We start from the raw sequence: 20,005 nt of genomic DNA, 5'->3' as shown, positions 1-20,005 counted from the left end.
TTCTGCTGATTATTAGCTCCTCGGACATTCCAACATATCAACTTATCCATTGATGAAAGAGGGTTCTCCCCCCTCTTCCATATTGTCCATATGAGTTGATTCAACTTCCTCTAAACTCTGCTCTGTATCCAAGGCCTGAAAAGTGTTGCTGACCATAGTTTCAGCCCTCTTTTCCTTTACTTTTTCACTCTTTTTGGACCCCACTACCTTGGTAAAACCCTCCTCATCCACTTGAATATTCTTCCTATTATCAGCCTTGACAATCCACTCTGTTTTCCCAACTGTACGCTTTCTGCAGTCATCTGCTATATGCCCCAGCCCCGAACAATGAGTGCAAATGGAAGGTTTCCATTCGTACTTCACGCCTATAGATGAATTCCACCCATGTTCATCTTCAAATTCCAGCATCTCGGGGAGCTTTTGATTCATACTCACTTCGATTAGAATTCTAGGATAACTCAACCGTTCCCTCTCTTTGGTGATTGCATCTACCATAATCGGTTTCCCCCTTTGTCCAACAATCTTAAACAACGATTTCTCTCCCCAGTATTTTAGCTCTAATCCTTCCAATTGAATCCAAATTGGAACTCTAGACACATCTTCTTTACTGAAATTCTCATTAGGATTCCATGGTTTCATGATAACCGGTCTCCTATTGAAGAAAATGAACCCTCCATTAAGTACTTGATCCCTTGCTTCCACATTACTAAATCTGATGATGTAAATGCCAAATGATAAGAGCTTCACCCTATCCAGTTTATCACCCCACATCCTTTTTGCAAAGCCTTCCATTATCTGCAATGGTGGGTTTGCTCCCAAAACATAACAAACAATGGATGGCTTCCAAAACAATACCTCATCCTCAATATCCTCTAAGGTTATTTTCACCTTAGGTTTCAGATCATCACCCTTAAATGAATTTTCTAAGTTACGCACAACAGATCCAGAGTGCAGAACAGGGGGTATAGGGGTTTTACCTTGACGTATGTCACTGTTACATTGCTCATTCCTTTTGAGAAAAAAACCCAAAATCCTTTCTGATATCGTCCTGCCTCTGAATCGTCTTCAGCGAAGCTCCAGGAGACAAAGGCTCCTGAACTCCCTCGATCGCAGGCGTTTTAGCATCTATCTCCTCCTCCTCCGACAATACCAGTTCATCGACATCACCTTCTTCCAATCCCGCACCAGCAGACGATGCTTCCTTCTCCAATCGCACACCCTTCCTCTTTCCTTTAGCAATACTCGGTCTCGATTTCATCTTCCCCTGAGCTCTCGATCTCGTTCGTGCCATAGCTCCAGCTTAACTAAATATAACTCTAAAATAATTTTAATTGATAAATACTCTCTTTTATAAACAAAGTACCAAAGATAACCTCACATAACTTATTAAATTTAAATTTTTTAATGCACATAATAAGGATACGATCTATAAAATTGAGTATAAATTAAAGAATAATAAAATGAAGATAAAAATTAAAATAAAAAATAAAAAGTAAGTATAAAGTATAATTTCCTCGTAAAAAATACTATTTCTATTTTTGCCTCATCCATATCTTGTTCCCAATTTAGATAAGGAATTTGTGCTTCATTAGAGGCGGGTCCTGCAGTCCACCATTCTCTCTGAAAATATGTAGGTGTAATGATGTAATTATGCTCATTTTTGGAGCACATAAATCAAATGGACTTTTTCTTTGAAAAATAATTTTTATAAGATTTGAGATTTTTATAAAAATAAGTGGGTGTAGCAATGAGGTGGCTATGTTAATTATCATTAAATATTTCAACGATTTATTTAGAGAAGACTAAACAAAGTGGAAACACAGTTGGGTTAATTATAGCTTTGACGACAAGAAAACTATTGTCTACACTCAGAAACACAATTCAAACTATTCTCACTTCCCTATACTTAACATCCATTGGTTTTATTTCAGTTACTCAAAAGATCAACAGTTAAAAAAGAAGAAACCACAGTACTTACAATGATGATAACCACATTTGATCACTAATTTGTCTTGCTTTTAGGTGTCATCTCATGTACAAGAACACCTGAATTGAATTCAAGTGGAGTGTAAGCAACCTAACTAACCCATTCCAATAAATGAGCCAATGACGTAGCTGAGTGGCATTACCGTAATTATCTTAATAAAACAGCGGCAATTTTCCTATGACAAATCTCCGAAACAAACGGACCAATCAGAAACTCCGTCTGCCAAATCCCATTTTCCGATTCGTAGACCTCTCGTTACACGAAAACTCCCTCAATTTGGTAGGTGACACGTGGCGCAAACGCTTTAGCTCCACGTCATCGCTCACGAAAATTAAAAAATATACATTTTTATTAATTTTTTTTTTTCAAAAGATTAGAAAAAAAAACCATGGCGGTCAGCTCGAGCTTAAAAATAAAAGAATTGACTATTGCCATTGCGAGCCCTTACTCCGGCGACTTCCATGGTCGGATTAGGGTCCTCTTCTCGTTTTTACGGAGCTCTGGTTGATCGGTGTCGGAGCTTGGAGGAGAGTCACACAAGACTTAGTGAGCAGCTTAGGGAGATGTCGATCCAGAAAGATGAAGATTGTGTCTTGACGACAGATTCCGGCAATATGGCTGATGATTATCCCGGTGAAGACCGTATTGTGGGTAACTTTTCCTCCGGTAGTCCGTACAAGAAGGTGTTGGAGTCAATAGGTCATGCTGTTCTGGTATGCAGTGCATCATCCGGAGAGATCGTCTTCTGGTACATATATATGTATATGTGTATTTGTTTATACAATACTCTGAAAGCCTTGGTCGTTTTCGTTTCTTCTTACGTTGTTTTATCGTGTTTGATTTAATATTTATATCCATACATATATATACACAGTATTGTGTATACTTTTTGTGAAACAGTGGTTTGGTATATCTTTTAAGTAATAGAAGTGTTCGACATATGTCCACTGAGAAGAGAAATTCTATTCTATCTAATTTTAATATGATCTGGAAATGAAATTTTTCTTAATAAAATTTAATAAATCTCGAAGTTTTATTAAACTCGAAACTCGAATTAAGTTTTCATTAAAAAAATGGAATTAGTATACTTGGTGGATAGGAAAAGAGACAAAAAGTCAGTTTTTGAAGAATTTGAACTTTGGAAGATTGGTTGTCAGCTTATATGAAGTCCTTTTCATTCAATCCCAGGACTTAAAAAGTTAATGACTAGACCAAATGATTGAGAAAGAGAGTAGAGTTGCATAAATCATACAGTTGGTACGCATAAACTGTTTATGATTTCGATGTTAGTTATTTGTTCCCAGAGCAATATAAATAAACTCAAGTTCAAGCCTTTAAGGAACATTGCAGGAACTCTGTTTAGACAGATTAGTATCTGAAACAGAGTTTTTTTTAGGTAATTTCTAAGTTAAACAGTATCAACCTTGCTATTAAACTAAGATGCATAGTAAAGCCAACTTTTATTTTCTATATCATTATTGAAAGCTGTAGCTCTGTAAAAATTACTTACCTTTGCTTGGAAAATTCATAGAGTGGTATTAAATGTGATTTAAGTAGGTTCCAATGCCTTATTTTCTTCCACATGTTTTGAATTTGAGAACAAGAGCACTCAACCAATTTCAGGAATCGTTCTGCTGAGAACCTCTATGGATGGAGAGACTGTGAAGTAGTTAGTCAAAGAAGTTTCACTGAACTCCTTATCCCTGAAGATTATTATGTTCCATTACAGAAGATCATGGGAAGGTTGTTGCGAACAGGAGAACCATGGTCAGGCCAATTCCCTTTTAAGACAAGATCCGGCAAGAAACTCATGGCAATTGTCACCAAAAGTCCTTTGTATGAAAATGGCGAGCTTGCTGGGGTCATAGTTGTTGCAAGTGATGCAGCATTGATCAACAGCATGGAAGCAGAAAACGCAAGTCCTCGTGATGATGTTGCCAATGACCAAAGAAGAGATCAACAGCGGTCAAGATTCAAAAGGTTACAGTGGCACCCTCGGCCACCAATAGTCCCGGTGGCTCCAGAGATTGCGTCATCTGTTTCGAATCTGGTGCTTGCGTAACACTACCATAGTTCCTTCCCTCCTCAATTTTGTTTTTCTTTCTAATTGGTCTCCATAAGATAATTTAACATTAGTTTATTTATCACTATAACTATAATTGTATTGTATCTTTAAGCAGACAAATTGTTGAAATGATAACTTTGTTTGAAAATAAGGCCACATGGTTTTAGTTTTGCTGTCTTTCTTTCCCTAAGGATTCTACTTCGTGAAACCATATAGTCTTTTTGGTATTGCCAATTTTTGTCCTAAACAGTTGTGTTTAAATGTCTGTAGGCGACAAAAGTATTAGCAAAGCTGCAAATCAAGGGAACTGGGAACGCTAGTAATGAAAATGAACATGGAAGCTATCGACAAAATGGTACAAGCTGTGGTAGTTCTCCAGTGATGAACGAAGTGAAAAATGAGTCTGGTTCTCCAAGTGTTTCAAAGAAATCACCAGATGGCTACTTTGTCAATTCAGATTATAAGAGGGGAAGACCCAGGAAAAGACATGTTTCCCTTCCACCTAAGGGAGGAAACTCAGGTGGATGCGGTCATGAGCTATTGAATGTACGTGAAAGGAATGAATGCAATGAATGTTTTGGGTCATCCAAACGTTATAATTCATTGGGGAAGTTAAGCACTGAAGTAAAATCAACAGAAACAAAAACAGAAGAATCCAACTTGATGGATGTCCAGGTCGAAGATGAAGCACAAAGACATGGTAAACAATTCCCAAGTTCAGGAGACAGCAGCAGTGGAAGCCATGGAAGTTCATCAAGCAAAGGTGATCTCGAGTCCAACTCTGTTGTTGACTGTGAGATTCACTGGGATGACTTGCATATTGGGGAGGAGATTGGACATGGTAAATTTCTTTATTTTTCATTATATGTAAGTTCAAAATTTTCATTTGTCTGGACTGAAACTGAATGTATGTATATTTTGTTCTCACCTGACAGGTTTCTACGCTGTTGTGTATCGTGGAATTTGGAATGGCTCGGTATGCGTTTAAAACTTGAAAGATTACCTCAAATTTCATACCAAAGTTTTAGTTTTTAAGAATGTGCTAACCCTAAAATATATTTCTCCAATCAGGATGTTGCCATTAAGGTTTACTTGCGAAACGAATACAGTGAAGGAGCATTACAAGATTACAAAAAAGAGGTACTCTCAACTAAGTTTAACTGAACTGTTTATGAATAATGCTGGTAAAATGAATATACCTGATGAAGGGGAGCATCAACTTTTGGATGTACTTCAGATTGATATAATGAAGAGGTTGAGACATCCAAATGTGTTGTTATTTATGGGCGCATCATACTCTCGAGAACGGCTAGCTATTGTCACAGAGTTCTTACCCAGGTAAGATAAGAAAAGTATATAAATACTTCTGGACAGATTAGAGACCAAAAGTTGAGGAGTAAACAAATAATGATTTTACTCTACCTTAAAAATTAGAATGCAAAAAATACCTACCAATAACGGATGTTTGTAAATTCTTTGCTTTACTAAAGACTAAGTAGTAATTACTATTGGCTTTCACCAGAAAAAGCTCCCAATAATGGAGTAATCTTTCTTATTTGGGCAGGGGAAGCCTTTTTAAAACACTTCATAAGAGCAATCAAGCATTAGACATCAGACGCCGTCTAAGGATGGCTCTTGATGTTGTGAGTACGCTATGGTTCTCTCTTACATGATTTGTTTATAGTTTGCATATAAAAACCCGCCAGTTTATTCATGTGATTAAGTTGCTAATGCTGAATCTGTTAAATTTGCTTCTTTATTTTTCATATTGTCTCAGACTAGAGGTATGAATTATTTGCATCGGAGAAATCCCCCCATAGTGCATAGAGATCTTAAGTCCTCTAACTTGCTTGTTGACAAGAACTGGACTGTCAAGGTATGCCCAATGATTCTCAGTTTGAATAAAGAGCATATAACCTGTTTAACATTGGAGTTGCCTGTTTAACAATTCGTGTCATCAGGTTGGAGATTTCGGCCTTTCTAGGTTGAAAAAAGCAACCTTTTTGACTACAAAATCTGGTAGAGGAACGGTAAATAAACTTTTCTCATAGTTTGTATCTAGCTCTTTAATTTTCATTGCTTTCACATTGTATTAAAAGGTGTTGTGTTCTTAAACTTAATAGCCTCAGTGGATGGCCCCTGAAGTCCTCCGAAATGAACCTTCAAACGAGAAGTAAGTTCAGAAAATCAATGGTTGATTTTGAAAACCATTATCATTACTCCATTTTCGAGAAACATTTCCAATTAAGGAGTTTGATTGTCTTTAACAGGTCAGATGTGTTCAGCTTTGGTGTCATTCTATGGGAACTAATGACTGAATCCATTCCTTGGAACAACATAAACACCTTACAGGTTTCTCTCTATTGTTTATCTTTCTAAACTATATTTCTGCTTCGATTTATTAGTTTAATTCTGAAACCATAATTGTAAACCACTTTCTCATAAGGTTGTGGGAGTTGTGGGGTTCATGGATAGAAGATTAGAACTACCGGAAGGCCTTGATCCCCAAGTAGAATCCATCATCCAAGACTGTTGGAAAAGGTAGTTAAATGTACAATTCTTATTAAAACTACAATATAATCACACTCTTTCTTACTTGAAACCTTTTTTTTCCTTAAAAAAATATGCAGTGATCCAGAACAACGTCCATCTTTCGAAGATTTAATCCGAAGAATGTCCAGTTTAATCTCAAGATTTGCAGCTTTGGGCTCTCGGAAGAGCTCAGAACAATAGAATTTTCGGATTTGGTTTTTCAACTTTGTGCTAACACTTGTCTGTGGTAAATTTTGTCATAATTAGTGTACAAAAATTCTGCTTAGATACAAAAGTCAAATAACGCTTAGTCGCTTACTTCTTATAAAAAGGAAAAAAAATTCCTCACTTTCTTGTAACAAGTCCTAGATCAGATTGTCATTTGAAACGAAGTATAAACAAAGTCTAAGCAAACAATTAATAACCTCACTAAATTTTAACACTGTCTATTTTTTCATTGCATTTTATGTTAAGATCATCTTCAATGCAAAGTGTAATTCGATACAAAAATGAATTCATATTTTATTTTGTCCAATATTTATAGTTTTACTCCAGCAGATATGTATCTAGGTTATTGGGCAATTATTTTAAACGCAAACTTTGATTTTGCGTTGAGATGGGAAGAAATTACTTATGTATATATGATAGTATTAGATTGGATGTATATAAATATGGATATATATATTAATATAATAATTAATTTTATTGTTGAGAGTCAAATAATACATTCATCATTAAATAAAGAGGAATTTCTTTCAACTAAGAAATCTCGTTTTTCATCTGTAGTGCATTTGCATGACATGTTGAAGACATACACCCAGAAAAACAAATTTCAAAATTTAATAGATCTTAAAAAGGAGCCCCATTCAAAGACACCTTTTGAAAAAAATGAACAAGTATTGACAATAATTCCAACATCACTCTCGACAAAGGAAAAAAAAAAAACTAGCAATGAACAAATCTAGGTTGGAGAGAGATCAATCTTAGTAACATGAATGTGAGAAGGAAAAAGAATGTTTTAACTGCAAACAAAAAAAAATTATTAGTAAGGGAAAAAAATATAAAATAATAATCATAATAAGTAAACAATGTTGCAAATTTAATAATATAGTTTCACTACAAATAAATAATATTGATAAATGTTAATCTATGTGAAAATGAGAGAATTTATCTTTATCATATGTAATTGATTTGAGTAGTAGATCTTGAACATAAGTTACTTTAAAAAATTAATACTTTTAAATAACTTAATAACTTTTATAACTCTAACAACCATTTACTAAAATACTCTAATAATAATAATAATAATAATAATAATAATAATAATAAAAAGATAAAAAAAAAAAAAAAATCTACCCCATATTTTAATATTATAAAATTTAAAAAGAGAAATTTTAAAACTAACCTAAAATAATATATAAACAACGAAAAACTAAAACATCAATAAAAAAAAAATCATTACAATAAAAAATTGTTTTTTTTTGAGGTAAAATGGTGACATTTTATTAGCAAATTGAATCAACCATTACAATGTTTAAAAGATCAACCGGAGCAGTACTCTCGGTAAACATACGAACTGAGTGAAAACAAGAGCTGCGAGCCATATAATGGGCAGCCTTGTTAGCAGAACGTTTAACAAATTGAATCTGAACAGATTTTAAAGAATCAAGCAACTCTTTGCACTCTTGAATCACCACGCCAAAGGGGGAACGTAGAAGAACTGAAGAGTGTACAGCTTGGACAGCCACAAGACAATCGGTTTCCAGCTGTACATCATGCCACTGCTTGTCTTTGATCCAGCTAAGCGCTTCCTTGATGCCTATCGCTTCCACCACAGCAGCCTCTAAATATCCCGGTTTACTACTTGAAAGAGCTTCAAGAAGGTGGCCATGACAATTACGTGCCACCAAACCAGTCCCATACCATCCTTCTGCCTCAAAGATAGCTCCGTCTACGTTGACCTTAATCGTATTAGTAACCGGTTTAGACCAATGCTCACTTCCTTCATTTTCACCCGAAGCCAAAAATAAAGGACCCTTCTTTTTCAATTGAGCATTTTTCCATTGATTAAGGTTGACTCTAGCAGACAAAATTACATCTGATGCTGAAGTGCTCTTACCTTTCCAAGTGAACGCATTACGGGCATTCCAGATGGCCCAACAAATCATGACTGCTTCCTCTCTTACATCAGAACTAGAGGGCAAGACAAACGATTCAAACCAGGTTGACAACTTTCCATCCAATAAGGCCGCCGCATTTAAGGATGATCTATGCCAACAACTTTGGGCAAAGGAGCATTCTATCAACAAGTGCACAATAGATTCATCCTCAAAATTACACATGGGACATTGCAGATCCAAGGGAACATGTCTTGAGGCCAGCTGAACCTTCGTGGGAAGAGTTTCAGAAAGGGAGCGCCACAAAAAATGAAGTACCTTTGGTGGGACATTGATGTTCCAAGCTATCTTCCATAGTCTCCTTTCATCAGCTGACAGAAGCAAACCATCTTCCTTGTGTAACAAGTTATAGGCATCTTTCACTTTATACACACCAGAAGGATTAAGAGACCAATACCAGAAATCAGAAGGAGCTGACGAAATAGGGGTCTTACAAATCAAATCCCGATCACGGATGTTAAACAAATCATTCAGCATTTCCAAGTCCCAGCTTCTATCGTGATTCTCCATAAGGCTAGCCACTTGACAGTCATCTAACCCCACCAGTTGGGTTGTTACAAAGGGATTGGTTGCGTCAGGAAGCCAGGGATCTCGTTGAATATTAATAGAAGTTCCAGGCCCAATATTACAACGCACCCCCGATAAGACAAGCTTCTGAGTATCAAAGATGCTCTTCCAAATGAAACTTGGATTGTGACCAAGTTCAGCAGTAAAGAAAGAGCCTCGGGGAAAGTACCGAGCCTTGTATAAACGACTGACAAGAGAAGACTCATTAACAATCAAACGCCAAGCTTGCTTACCCAGCATATAGAGATTAAAATCTCTTAAGTCTCTAAATCCCAGACCACCAAAATGCTTATGCTTTGTCAGATATTGCCAAGGAATTGTTACTAACTACCTAACCAAAATAAGTGTAACCTATGAAAAGCGTCAATAATTTAAAAAATAAAATAAAATTTAAAATTATCCTAACCACCTAGCTAGATTAGTTTCACAACCATGTTAATGAAGGGCAAAGTAAAAGAGGTCAGAGGAGAGAAAGGATAACACATGGGCACAATTGAAAAATCCTTCTTGCCAAAAATTTTATACGATCATACCACTTTTTATTGAAAGGAAACAAGAGAAAAATTTATACAATTATAAACTATATAATATTATCACTCCAAACAAATAGATCATATGTTAAGTACTTTATAGAAAAAATTACCTCAGCATTCACATTTTTTAAATTATTTATAAAATACGCTTTAACATTCCCAGAATATAACGAATTTTTAATTAATAGTTTAGTATGCATATACCGAGACTCCTCAATCTTTTTTTCTTTTTTCTAACCACCGAGAATCATTGACTCCCTTCTTTTATTATTTTTCTTTTTTTTTCAAAATCTCTTACTCAGTGTCTTGATAACACAACTTGCTTTTTCATTTATATGCTTTTTGTTAATTTCTCTCTCTCTCTCTCTCTCTCTCTCTCTCTCTCTCTCTCTCTCTTATAATTTTAATAAACTTTATAAAGATTTTTTAATTTCATCGGTAATTAGTTGAGCTTAAAAATTATATTATTATAATATACTTTTAAAAATAATTATTTTAATATAGGAGACATATATTTCTCATCATCACTAGTAAAGATGACTGAAATAAAAAATAACTTATTAGTTTCTTTTTCTTTTTCTTTTCAATTAATTAAATTTTAAAATTAACAAAAATAAATATGTCAATCAATTTTAATAGGTTACTAAATTATATTATGTTATTCAAATTTAAAAAAGTTTATATATTATTCTAAATAATTGAAGTAGTTTATTGCAATAAAAAATAATTTTTTAGTTTCTTTTCTATTATTTTTTTTAAAAAAATAAGTAATCAAACTTTAACGTAAACAAAATTTAATATACTAATTTTAACATAAAATATTCGAAATAAAAAGTAACTTTATAGTTTATTTTATAGTTTCTTAATGAAAAAGGAAATAACAAATATAAATTAAACAAAATATAAAAGTCAACTAATTTTATAAATTACTAAAAATTATTTGTTAATTCATATCCAAAAGTTACTATATGATATGTATTTTATATAAATTTATTTTATAGAGTTATATTTAATAAATTTCTAAAAACAACTTATAAAAAAACAAAGTGATATCTTTTTTTTGAAACACCAAGTGATATCTTAAAGGGATTTTTACACTGTTAGACATTTATATGTATAAACTGAAATATATATGTTTATGTATAAAATGCGGAATTAAATCAAACATATATACACTATGAATAAGGATCGAAATACCTCCAGCCATTGATTCTTGAGCTTTAGTCCCACATAAGCTTTGATACGCAAAGAAAGCGGTTGATGTGGGTAATCGGGCTTCCTCGCTCTCTCAACTCTCTTTAGATGGATTTTGTGTTATGAACGAATGAGTGAGGAGCTCGGGGACCGAGACCCTATATTTATAGGTGAGATACTCCATCGATACGTGCCACATTAATTGTCGAATATTTTGACAATTAATTCAGAAATCAAATCGGGTAATGAATATAGAAATGCGACCATATAAAGAATATTACGTAATTGATTAAATCCGTATTCAATGAATATAAAATATTCATTTATCAGAATCAATAATATTATTTTATTTCCTTAATTAGAAATATTCTAATATTCTCCCACTTGGTCAGCATTTAAACTAAAACATTCAAACCCAAACGTTCCTCATTATATAATAAACATACGAATCATAGCGACATGTCCTCATTATAAGTCGAGTATTATCTTCCATGTATTACGATATATTTATTATATAACAATGTACTTTATGTGGCAATGTACTTAAGTGAATAAACCCTAACCCTTATGTTTATTCAGGTCCTCTTACGATAATTTTCTCAGATGAAATTAAGGTGCACATAAATATGAGAAAATATCGAAATTAGAGTTTCATTAAATAATTTTTGGTTGTACAAATAAAAAAAACTGCATATGGGTTAACTGAATCCCATATTTACTTTATGATCCTTGAATTTGTGTTGCGGCATGCCTTTAGTCAAGGATCTATGCGATCACCCAATTCAATTTGCGTGATTAATGACCACTTATCACGCCTTTTTATGGCTAAATACTTAATGTCGATATGCTAGCTTCGACCAGTACTCTTAGAGTTATTAGCCATAAATATTGTAGCTGAATTTATCGCAAAATTTTCTTAATGGCCTAATGAAAGCCGTAATTCGAACTCTAGGCCTACTATGAAACTCTATAATACATCATACGAGATGTATCCTCAAAACAATAAATGAATCTGACTTCTATAGTGGAAATAACAATCAAGATTCTCTACAATATAATTTACTGGTAATCTTAAGGACGTAATAAAATATTGATTTACGTGAATCAATACAACCAGTGAAGTATGTTAGAATCTAATTGGTTAACTATATTTCCAGATGGTCAATTCATCTTAAAATATGTATGAATATAATTTTTAGTATCTTAAAGATACCTCATCACTTTGTATGAAAAATAAAGTGGTCTTAACTTTAGTTATTCTGATACTACTTAACGATCCTGAAACAAATGTAATGCAAAGTCTTATTCAGACTCTTAGGCATACATTAGGCTTCTAAAATAGAAGCAAATGAATGTTCTTAATTTATTCTCATTCCAAATCATTTTTCAGATGTTGGTTTGAGTTGAATTTATCACACTTAAAGATAAAAGTTATATCAAATGAATAATACATAATTTTATTTAATCAGAGATGTTGTGGCTACTCTCTAATTAATTAAAATTATACATGTTATTTATATTCATTATCTCAAAATAATAATTTGAGATATGAATTATTTCACCTCATATAGAAAACTTTTATCATCATTTGCAAGTAACATATTGTGTACATATATAACAAATATTACTCCCACTAACCTTCTGGTATATAATTATTTTCATAATTCTCTTTTCAAGTCTAAATGAAAAGATGATATAATACCAATTTGTGAGATGTTTGTTTTAATCTATAGGTAGACACCTTAAGCTTGCATATGTTCACCACTATTAGAGGAAAATCTTTATGGCAGTCTATATACCTTCTCCTCTAGTTCACTATTTGGAATTGATTAATGAATTAAAACAAGCAACAAATGCCAAGGTCTATAATAGAATCTTTTATAAAAACAATTGAGAATGTAAATCTCCTTTGTTATTGATTCTTAGTTCAAAATGAACTTCTTAGCAATGAATATTCTTTTATATCTTTATGTTTCTCAATGTTGCCTAATGAATATTATTGGTGAAAAAACCTATGCTTAATTAATGTTCTCCACCCCATTAGGCAACTTTACTAAAGATAAACTTTATTGCTATTTAAGATATTCATTTCTTCATTCATGGCATATTGTACTACAACTTCAATTCTTTATCATTCTATAATTTAATTTGTGTCTCAAATTAATATTGTAGTTGAACTCTTATTGTACAAAATGTGATCACTAGAATACATTGATCTTACTGTTCTAATAAGTCATCTTAAGGATGGACCAACAAACTCTTAAAAGAGCAAATGATTCAATATGCATGTTATTTTAGAAATTATAATCAATTACTAAATAACATAACTTATTAGAATTGTATCAATAACTTGTAGATTATTAGTTATGAATTCTCAATAACCATTAATCTTAAGGGTTGTTGTGAATCATAATTAATCTAACACTTGAGGTGGAAGTTTGAGAAAATATGAATGATCTTTCTCGGAAACTAGGTTCCTAGATTGATCACTCCCACTGATCAAGTCAATTCTTAATTCCACAATTCTAGTGTTGTGAGATGGATAATAAAATATGTAACCCTTAAACCTTATAGCTTTTCAAATGAAATATGCTCATTTATGGTTTAGGGCCCAGATCTTTTCTTTGACAATTGTACTCTAACTATATATGGGTATTTATAAAATGTGTACATGTCATCAAGTCGGTTTTCAACCTTATTACAACTCAAAATATGTTTGAGAAACAACTTTGGTTAGAACACGATTCGATATGTACACCCCATTGTTGAGTATCAATAGACAAAGATTTAGGAAAGATTGGAGTTTGCTATGTAGGCTCCACCCCATGTCCAAAAAATGCTTAGTTTCTTAAATCTGTTACACACTATAATTTGGGTGTACCAAGCATATGTATCGGGCAATGAACCCATGCTTTTAAAGAAACTTTGCAAATAGACTGGGAGTTTATCCATACTCACGAATTTTAATGTAGTATTCTCCATTTTATTTTTGATCTCACTATCTTAATATGCAAAATGCACCATTTCTCTACTTAAGATTTAAATGTCTTTGAAACATATAAATCTATACTTTTGTAGAAAAATTATTTATGTGAGTAATCGTTAAAAAAGAGATGCAAAATTTGAGTCCATGTCTTCAAAATTAATTGACTTGTATGATTTCTAATATGATAGAATTCTAGTATGCCTGGAGATTTTGACTTGTTGGAATACATATTTTTAATGAAATTCACACAAGTTCTAAATAAAGTTAGTAAAATCAAGTGTAATGAATATCCCCACCATTTACTAACATTTATTCTATTTATGGAGATATGTTCCATAATTTTTGGTGCTATAATGTAGAAGAATTCTTATTAATAACACATTTCTTATTGTCAGATTGAACTTGCATATCTTTATGAGTGACATCATTTGTAGTAAAGACCTCTAAATGTGTCTAAATCAAGTTTCAATAGAATCTTGGAACATAAAGGTCTTTGCCAATTTTAAAACAAAGCCACTACTATATTGCTTGTTCCTTAAAACTTCTAAATGTGAGAACTTATCTTGTCTGTGGATAAGATTTGCTCACAGTTACTGACTTTCTTAGGTTTATTTGTAAACCTTGCAAGAAATTATGAATGTGGAATAACAATCTAAAATAATCCACTATGTGTTAATAATCACATTAACTATATTAGAATGAATTCATACACAATAAATTAAAATTTATTGGTGAGAATAAAGTGTGATTTATTTTTCTTAATTATACAGTAAAAACTGTACATTTTAGATTAAGTTATCAGAATAAATTTTTGGAAATTTCTACTGGTATGGAAGAAATTTATGAATAGTGATGTAATAAAATTACATATATAGTTTTGAGGTTTAAATGAATCATGTTTTTACCAATGAATAAACATGCTTACATATGAAATCTTATTAAACAAAAATTGCCTGTGGGCTAAATTTTTAATTTAATAAGATTAGATTTAGATGTAGATTATGATAGATTTACACAATTTATGAAAAACTTAAAGTTTAATATTTCTATCTCAATGAAAGGTATGAAACACTTAATTATTTATAAATGTTTCAAAATTTTATACTTTATGATAAAATTATTAAATTAAATCTACATAATTTCCTGTGGGATAAATTAAGAGAATTTAATTTACATATTAATTATGTAAATATAATAAAATCCCTGTAGGGTAAGATTATTATGTTCACATAATTCATGTCCATTATGTGATCTTAATCCACTTAATATATATAATTTTATATAATTAAGGATGTTGTGGCTACTCCCTAATTATTTAAAATTATGTGGTTCACTAGACACCAAAGTATAAACTGAAGATTAAAATTTTACTAAATTCAAAATTGCCTGTGGGCTAAATTTTAAATTTAATAAAATTAGATGAACCTTATGATAGATTTAATTAAACAATTAGTTTAGGAAAATGAAGGTTTATTATCTATCTTTAATTAAATTTGTGATAACACTATTAAATTAAATCCCCATAACTCCCTGTGGGGTAAATTAAGAGAATTTAATTTAACATATTATCCTAATTAATTATACAAATATAATAAAATCCTTGTGGGGTAAAATTATTATACCTATATAATTAATTACAATTTATGTCCATTAAGGTGAATTTTAATTAATATATAATTTTATACAAATAAGGATGCTGTGGCTACTCCCTAATTATATAAAATTATATTTTCACTTTAACATTAGGTATTGGGCTCTACCTAAAAGTAATTTCGTTATTAACATAATAGACAATCACTGAGATTAGTGCTCCTAGTGTGGTCGTCCGAAGATCATTAAAAACCGTTCTAGATATGAGCATTTGTCCCAAGTTCATATTTTCTTATGTCAAACCAAAAAATTACTTACGTTTTATTCATATTTTATTCATTTTAGGTAGTTTTATGAATATTTTATGAATAATTTTATGAAGTTTTATGAAACTTAATGTGCTATATAAAATATTCAACCTATCTTAATGTTTGAATATTTCTAAATATATCTAGCACTATAAAAAGAATTTATGTATAGCATTTAAATCATACAAATCAAAATTAATTGTATTAAAAATAAGTTTGCCAAATAAATATAAATTAATACAATTATTGTATGATAATAAATTAAATGCTTAATTCCATAATATATAATTAATTATGCATTTATGACCATATAATATCTTAAATATTTGCACTAATAATTAATTTGTATAAATAAGGTAAATATACAAATTAGTACAATTAATTATATGAAATGAATTAAATGCAAAATTAAAGAATATACTTAATGGCAGATTTTTTTTTTCAACTTTTATTAATTTAAACAATAAATTACATAAATTTGGTAATAAATAATTAAACGCACAATTATTACATGCCTAAATAAATCATGTAATTAATTACCAATTTAAAACAAATTTCAATTTTCAATTTATACTAAATAACATATTAATTCTAAATATATGTATTAAATTAAAAATAGAAATTGAATGAATGTAATTTATTGACTAAATTAACACAAAATAGGAAAATAATTAATATTCCAAATAAATAAAAATTTGGAATTTTCCTTTTTTTTTTTTGAAAAAAAACTGCCCCGACCCAATCCCGAACAGGAAAACGAATTCCGACGATAAAAATTCATGGAATCACTCCCATTTGAATCTCCATGCATAAATAAAGAGATTCATGTCGGTTTTAGGCAATTAAAATACGTAAAAATTGGACTTTAATTTTAATAAAAATTTCTAGTCCGTATGAGTTCTTAAAAAATTAATTTTCAAATTTCAATGATTTTTCACATGTTTAGATCGATCTATAATACTATATGAATATAGTGATGTATATAGAATTCGAAATAAACACCGTAAAAAGAAAAATGAAATAAAACAACCAACGGACCAAAAACTCCAATTTTTTTTTTTAAATGAATCTAAATGCAAAAATTAAGACATTCATATAGATTTCATGCATCGAAAACACGTAAAACAAAGACTTTAAAATCACCAAAAATTTCGGGTCCGAATTTTTTTTTTTTTTTGAGCTTTCTTTGTTTTTTCAAAATGAGTTTTCATGCTTTAGAACAATCTATATTAATATATGAATGTATTGATTCAGAATGTATGATGTATATATAAACATATATACTTATATATATATACAGAAAATAAAATAATGTACCGTATGTATATATATATAATCATGAAATGTATATATGTATATATTTATATATAGCATTTAGGTATATAAACAATATGATATAATGAAGATATGAACATATATATATACAATATATATACCTAATGAAATGAAGAAAATATCTATATATATATGTATAAACAATATGAATATATATATAAACTGAATGTATATATGTATATACGTATGAAAATGTATATATATAATATGAATGTATATACGAACCCGAAAACGAATATATAATATATATATATATGAACACCGTATATACGTATATATATATTAAACTCAAACTAAATCAAGGCAGAGATATATAATCCGCTCTGATACCAACTGTTAGACATTTATATGTATAAACTGAAATATATATGTTTATGTATAAAATGCGGAATTAAATCAAACATATATACACTATGAATAAGGATCGAAATACCTCCAGCCATTGATTCTTGAGCTTTAGTCCCACATAAGCTTTGATCTGCAAAGAAAACTGGTTGATGTGGGTAATCGGGCTTCCTCGCTCTCTCAACTCTCTTTAGATGGATTTTGCTGTTATGAACAGAATGAGTGAGGAGCTCGGGGACCGAGACCCTATATTTATAGGTGAGATACTCCATCAGTATCTGTGCCACATTAATTGTCAGAATATTTTGACAATTAATTCAGGAAATCAAATCAGGTAATGAATATAGAAATCTGACCATATAAAGAATATTACGTAATTGATTCTGTCCAGATTCAATGAATATAAAATATTCATTTATCAGAATCAATAATATTATTTTATTTCCTTAATTAGAAATATTCTAATATACACTTGGTATCTTTTTTTGCCATTTTTTTACATTTTTATCTTTATTCGGTTATTTAAACATTTTTCAAAAAATTATTTTTCAATATTATATTTTAAAAAGTTTGATAATTACACAAATACCTATGCATGCTTATGTCATAGGTTTTCTCCAATATTACACTCCATCTCTTCCACCTTCTTCTCTTTCATCTCCAATATTACACACCATCTCTTCCACCTTCTTCTCTTTCATTCATTTTTTTTAATTTTTCTTTTATTTTCTGTTAGTTTTTTTTTTCCATAACCCACTATCATCCCCTGTGAAGCCCTAACCCACGGATTTCAACCTCCCATCTATGCTACGATCCTAAAATGGGTTTGAAAGACATTGCAAAGAAGGGAATGGGTGATGCTGCAGAGCCATCTGGTTCTAAAAAAAGATTTTTCCAGCTAAGATTGAATCTTGTAAGGCAAAGAGAACCAAATCTTCGAGATTTGTCAAGGATGTAAGTTGAGTTGTTTTTTGATTTTTTTAGTTTTTTTCTTGTTGTTTTGTTTTTCGTTTGCTGTTTTGTGTTTCAATTTTTTTTCTCCATAACGTTTTAGGTTCTCTCCGATTTTGACTTCGAGGATGAAGTTTCTGATTTGGAAGTGAAGCCTAAAGTTAAACCCAAGAGTTGTTTACCTTGAATTTTTTTATTTTTTTAAGTTGAAATTTTTAATCAACCGTTATTTTTTATTTTGTTTTTGTTCTCATTTTAGTTTTTTTAGTTTTTTTTTTTTTTGGTTTTGTTACTGTTATTAAATAGTTTTTAGCATCATTTAACCAAACTACACTATTTTTCTTTTTGTCAGTTTGAGTTTTCTTATTAGTTGTTTTTAAGTTTTAAATGTATTTTTTTAGGGATTATTGTTGTTTTTGTTCTCATTTTTTGTACGAAGGTTTTAAGTTTTCATAACATTTTTTCCTTATTTTTAATTCGTTATTTGATTGTTATTTTAGTGTTCTATTGGCCTTTTCTAAACAGTTGTTTTAATGTTTAGTTTTAGTAGTTTTAGTGTTGTTTAATTTTATTTCACAGTGAACAATTTTTTTAGTAATTTCATGTTTTGCAGATTGTTGTTAATATATTTTTTCCCAATTGTTCATCTTTTAGGCTATTTATGTCTGGGTGTTTTTAAAATGTTATTTTGTGGTTGCTTTCTGGTTTTTTTTTTCTGAAAGCTTAGATGATGTTTGTTTTTTCATATTTTATTACCTTCAATTCTTTCTCTGATTCAATCATGGGTGAGTTTCAATGATTTCCAGATCTCCTTCTATTTGATTCTTCATCTCTGAACGCGATTTGCTTTTTTGACTGAATGTTGTTTTTGAGTTTTTTTTGTACAACAATGGAGGTTGGATGATTTTTTTTCTTTCTGTTTTTGTATTTGGATTTTCAGGATTTAAGTTGTTTTCCCTTGAGATCTACATTTTTTTTAGATCTGATTTTCCTGGTTTTGGAAGGAAAATGGTTGAGAATGGGTTGTTGGGATTCGTCCGCTGGGTCACGAAGAAGATGGAGGCTTCCATTTTCCTTGGCTGGTATTTTTGTAATTTAACAACTTTTAGTTTCTATTTTTGTTTATTTCCCTTTTTGGGGTCATAAATGTAAACTTGTTCCATTTTTAGTTTATTATAGAAAAAATCCCTATCTTAAATATCATGCAATGATTATTCTGCGGAAAAAAAAAAAAACAAAACTATACTTATATTTCTTATACTAATTAAACTATTTGGTAATTTTTTTTTTTTTTATATTTTATTGTAACTCGTTAATTACATTTAAAAGTAACGTAAAAGTTGCTATAAAAAAAAAGTAACGTATATGTATCTTGATCAACAGCATTACATTACTTGAAAATAAAATTATAGTTTGAAAGTTAGCCAACCCGAAT

General features: G+C 30.7%; 2 protein-coding genes and 1 long non-coding RNA gene across 3 annotated transcripts; 2 read left to right on the top strand and 1 right to left on the bottom strand.

The window, feature by feature from the left end:
* Window positions 1-42: 42 nt before the first annotated feature.
* On the bottom strand, window positions 43-792 carry LOC133038279 (uncharacterized). Its single transcript, XM_061116374.1, has one exon. The coding sequence runs from the start codon at window positions 790-792 to the stop codon at window positions 43-45; it is 750 nt and encodes a 249-aa protein (XP_060972357.1).
* A 1,562-nt stretch (window positions 793-2,354) lies between these two features.
* On the top strand, window positions 2,355-7,119 carry LOC115716669 (uncharacterized). Its single transcript, XM_030645519.2, has 13 exons — window positions 2,355-2,735; window positions 3,611-4,037; window positions 4,323-4,893; window positions 4,988-5,028; window positions 5,124-5,192; window positions 5,290-5,390; window positions 5,617-5,695; window positions 5,830-5,928; window positions 6,014-6,082; window positions 6,176-6,225; window positions 6,323-6,404; window positions 6,499-6,593; window positions 6,683-7,119. Exons 1-13 carry the CDS (start codon window positions 2,449-2,451, stop codon window positions 6,783-6,785), a joined length of 2,073 nt encoding a protein of 690 aa, XP_030501379.2. The 5' UTR covers window positions 2,355-2,448; the 3' UTR covers window positions 6,786-7,119.
* Window positions 7,120-16,676: 9,557 nt separating this feature from the next.
* LOC133037875 (uncharacterized) lies at window positions 16,677-19,742 on the top strand. The gene is made up of 2 exons (XR_009687861.1): window positions 16,677-18,573; window positions 18,674-19,742. It is a non-coding gene; the product is annotated as an uncharacterized LOC133037875 (long non-coding RNA).
* The last annotated feature ends 263 nt before the right edge of the window (window positions 19,743-20,005 follow it).

This window comes from Cannabis sativa, chromosome 5 (genome assembly GCF_029168945.1).
Source record: "Cannabis sativa cultivar Pink pepper isolate KNU-18-1 chromosome 5, ASM2916894v1, whole genome shotgun sequence".
In the NCBI taxonomy this organism is placed as follows: domain Eukaryota; kingdom Viridiplantae; phylum Streptophyta; class Magnoliopsida; order Rosales; family Cannabaceae; genus Cannabis; species Cannabis sativa.
This window is presented reverse-complemented; position numbering and strand designations above follow the sequence as displayed.

Bases quoted from the DNA above. Each gene is read 5' to 3' on its own strand.
- LOC133038279 (XM_061116374.1), bottom strand. From the start codon at position 792: ATGGAAGGCTTTGCAAAAAGGATGTGGGGTGATAAACTGGATAGGGTG.
- LOC115716669 (XM_030645519.2), top strand. From the start codon at position 2,449: ATGGTCGGATTAGGGTCCTCTTCTCGTTTTTACGGAGCTCTGGTTGAT. The intron at 5,029-5,123 runs GTATGCGTTTAA...TTCTCCAATCAG, and splicing joins GTGGAATTTGGAATGGCTCG to GATGTTGCCATTAAGGTTTA. The intron at 5,193-5,289 runs GTACTCTCAACT...GATGTACTTCAG, and splicing joins TACAAGATTACAAAAAAGAG to ATTGATATAATGAAGAGGTT.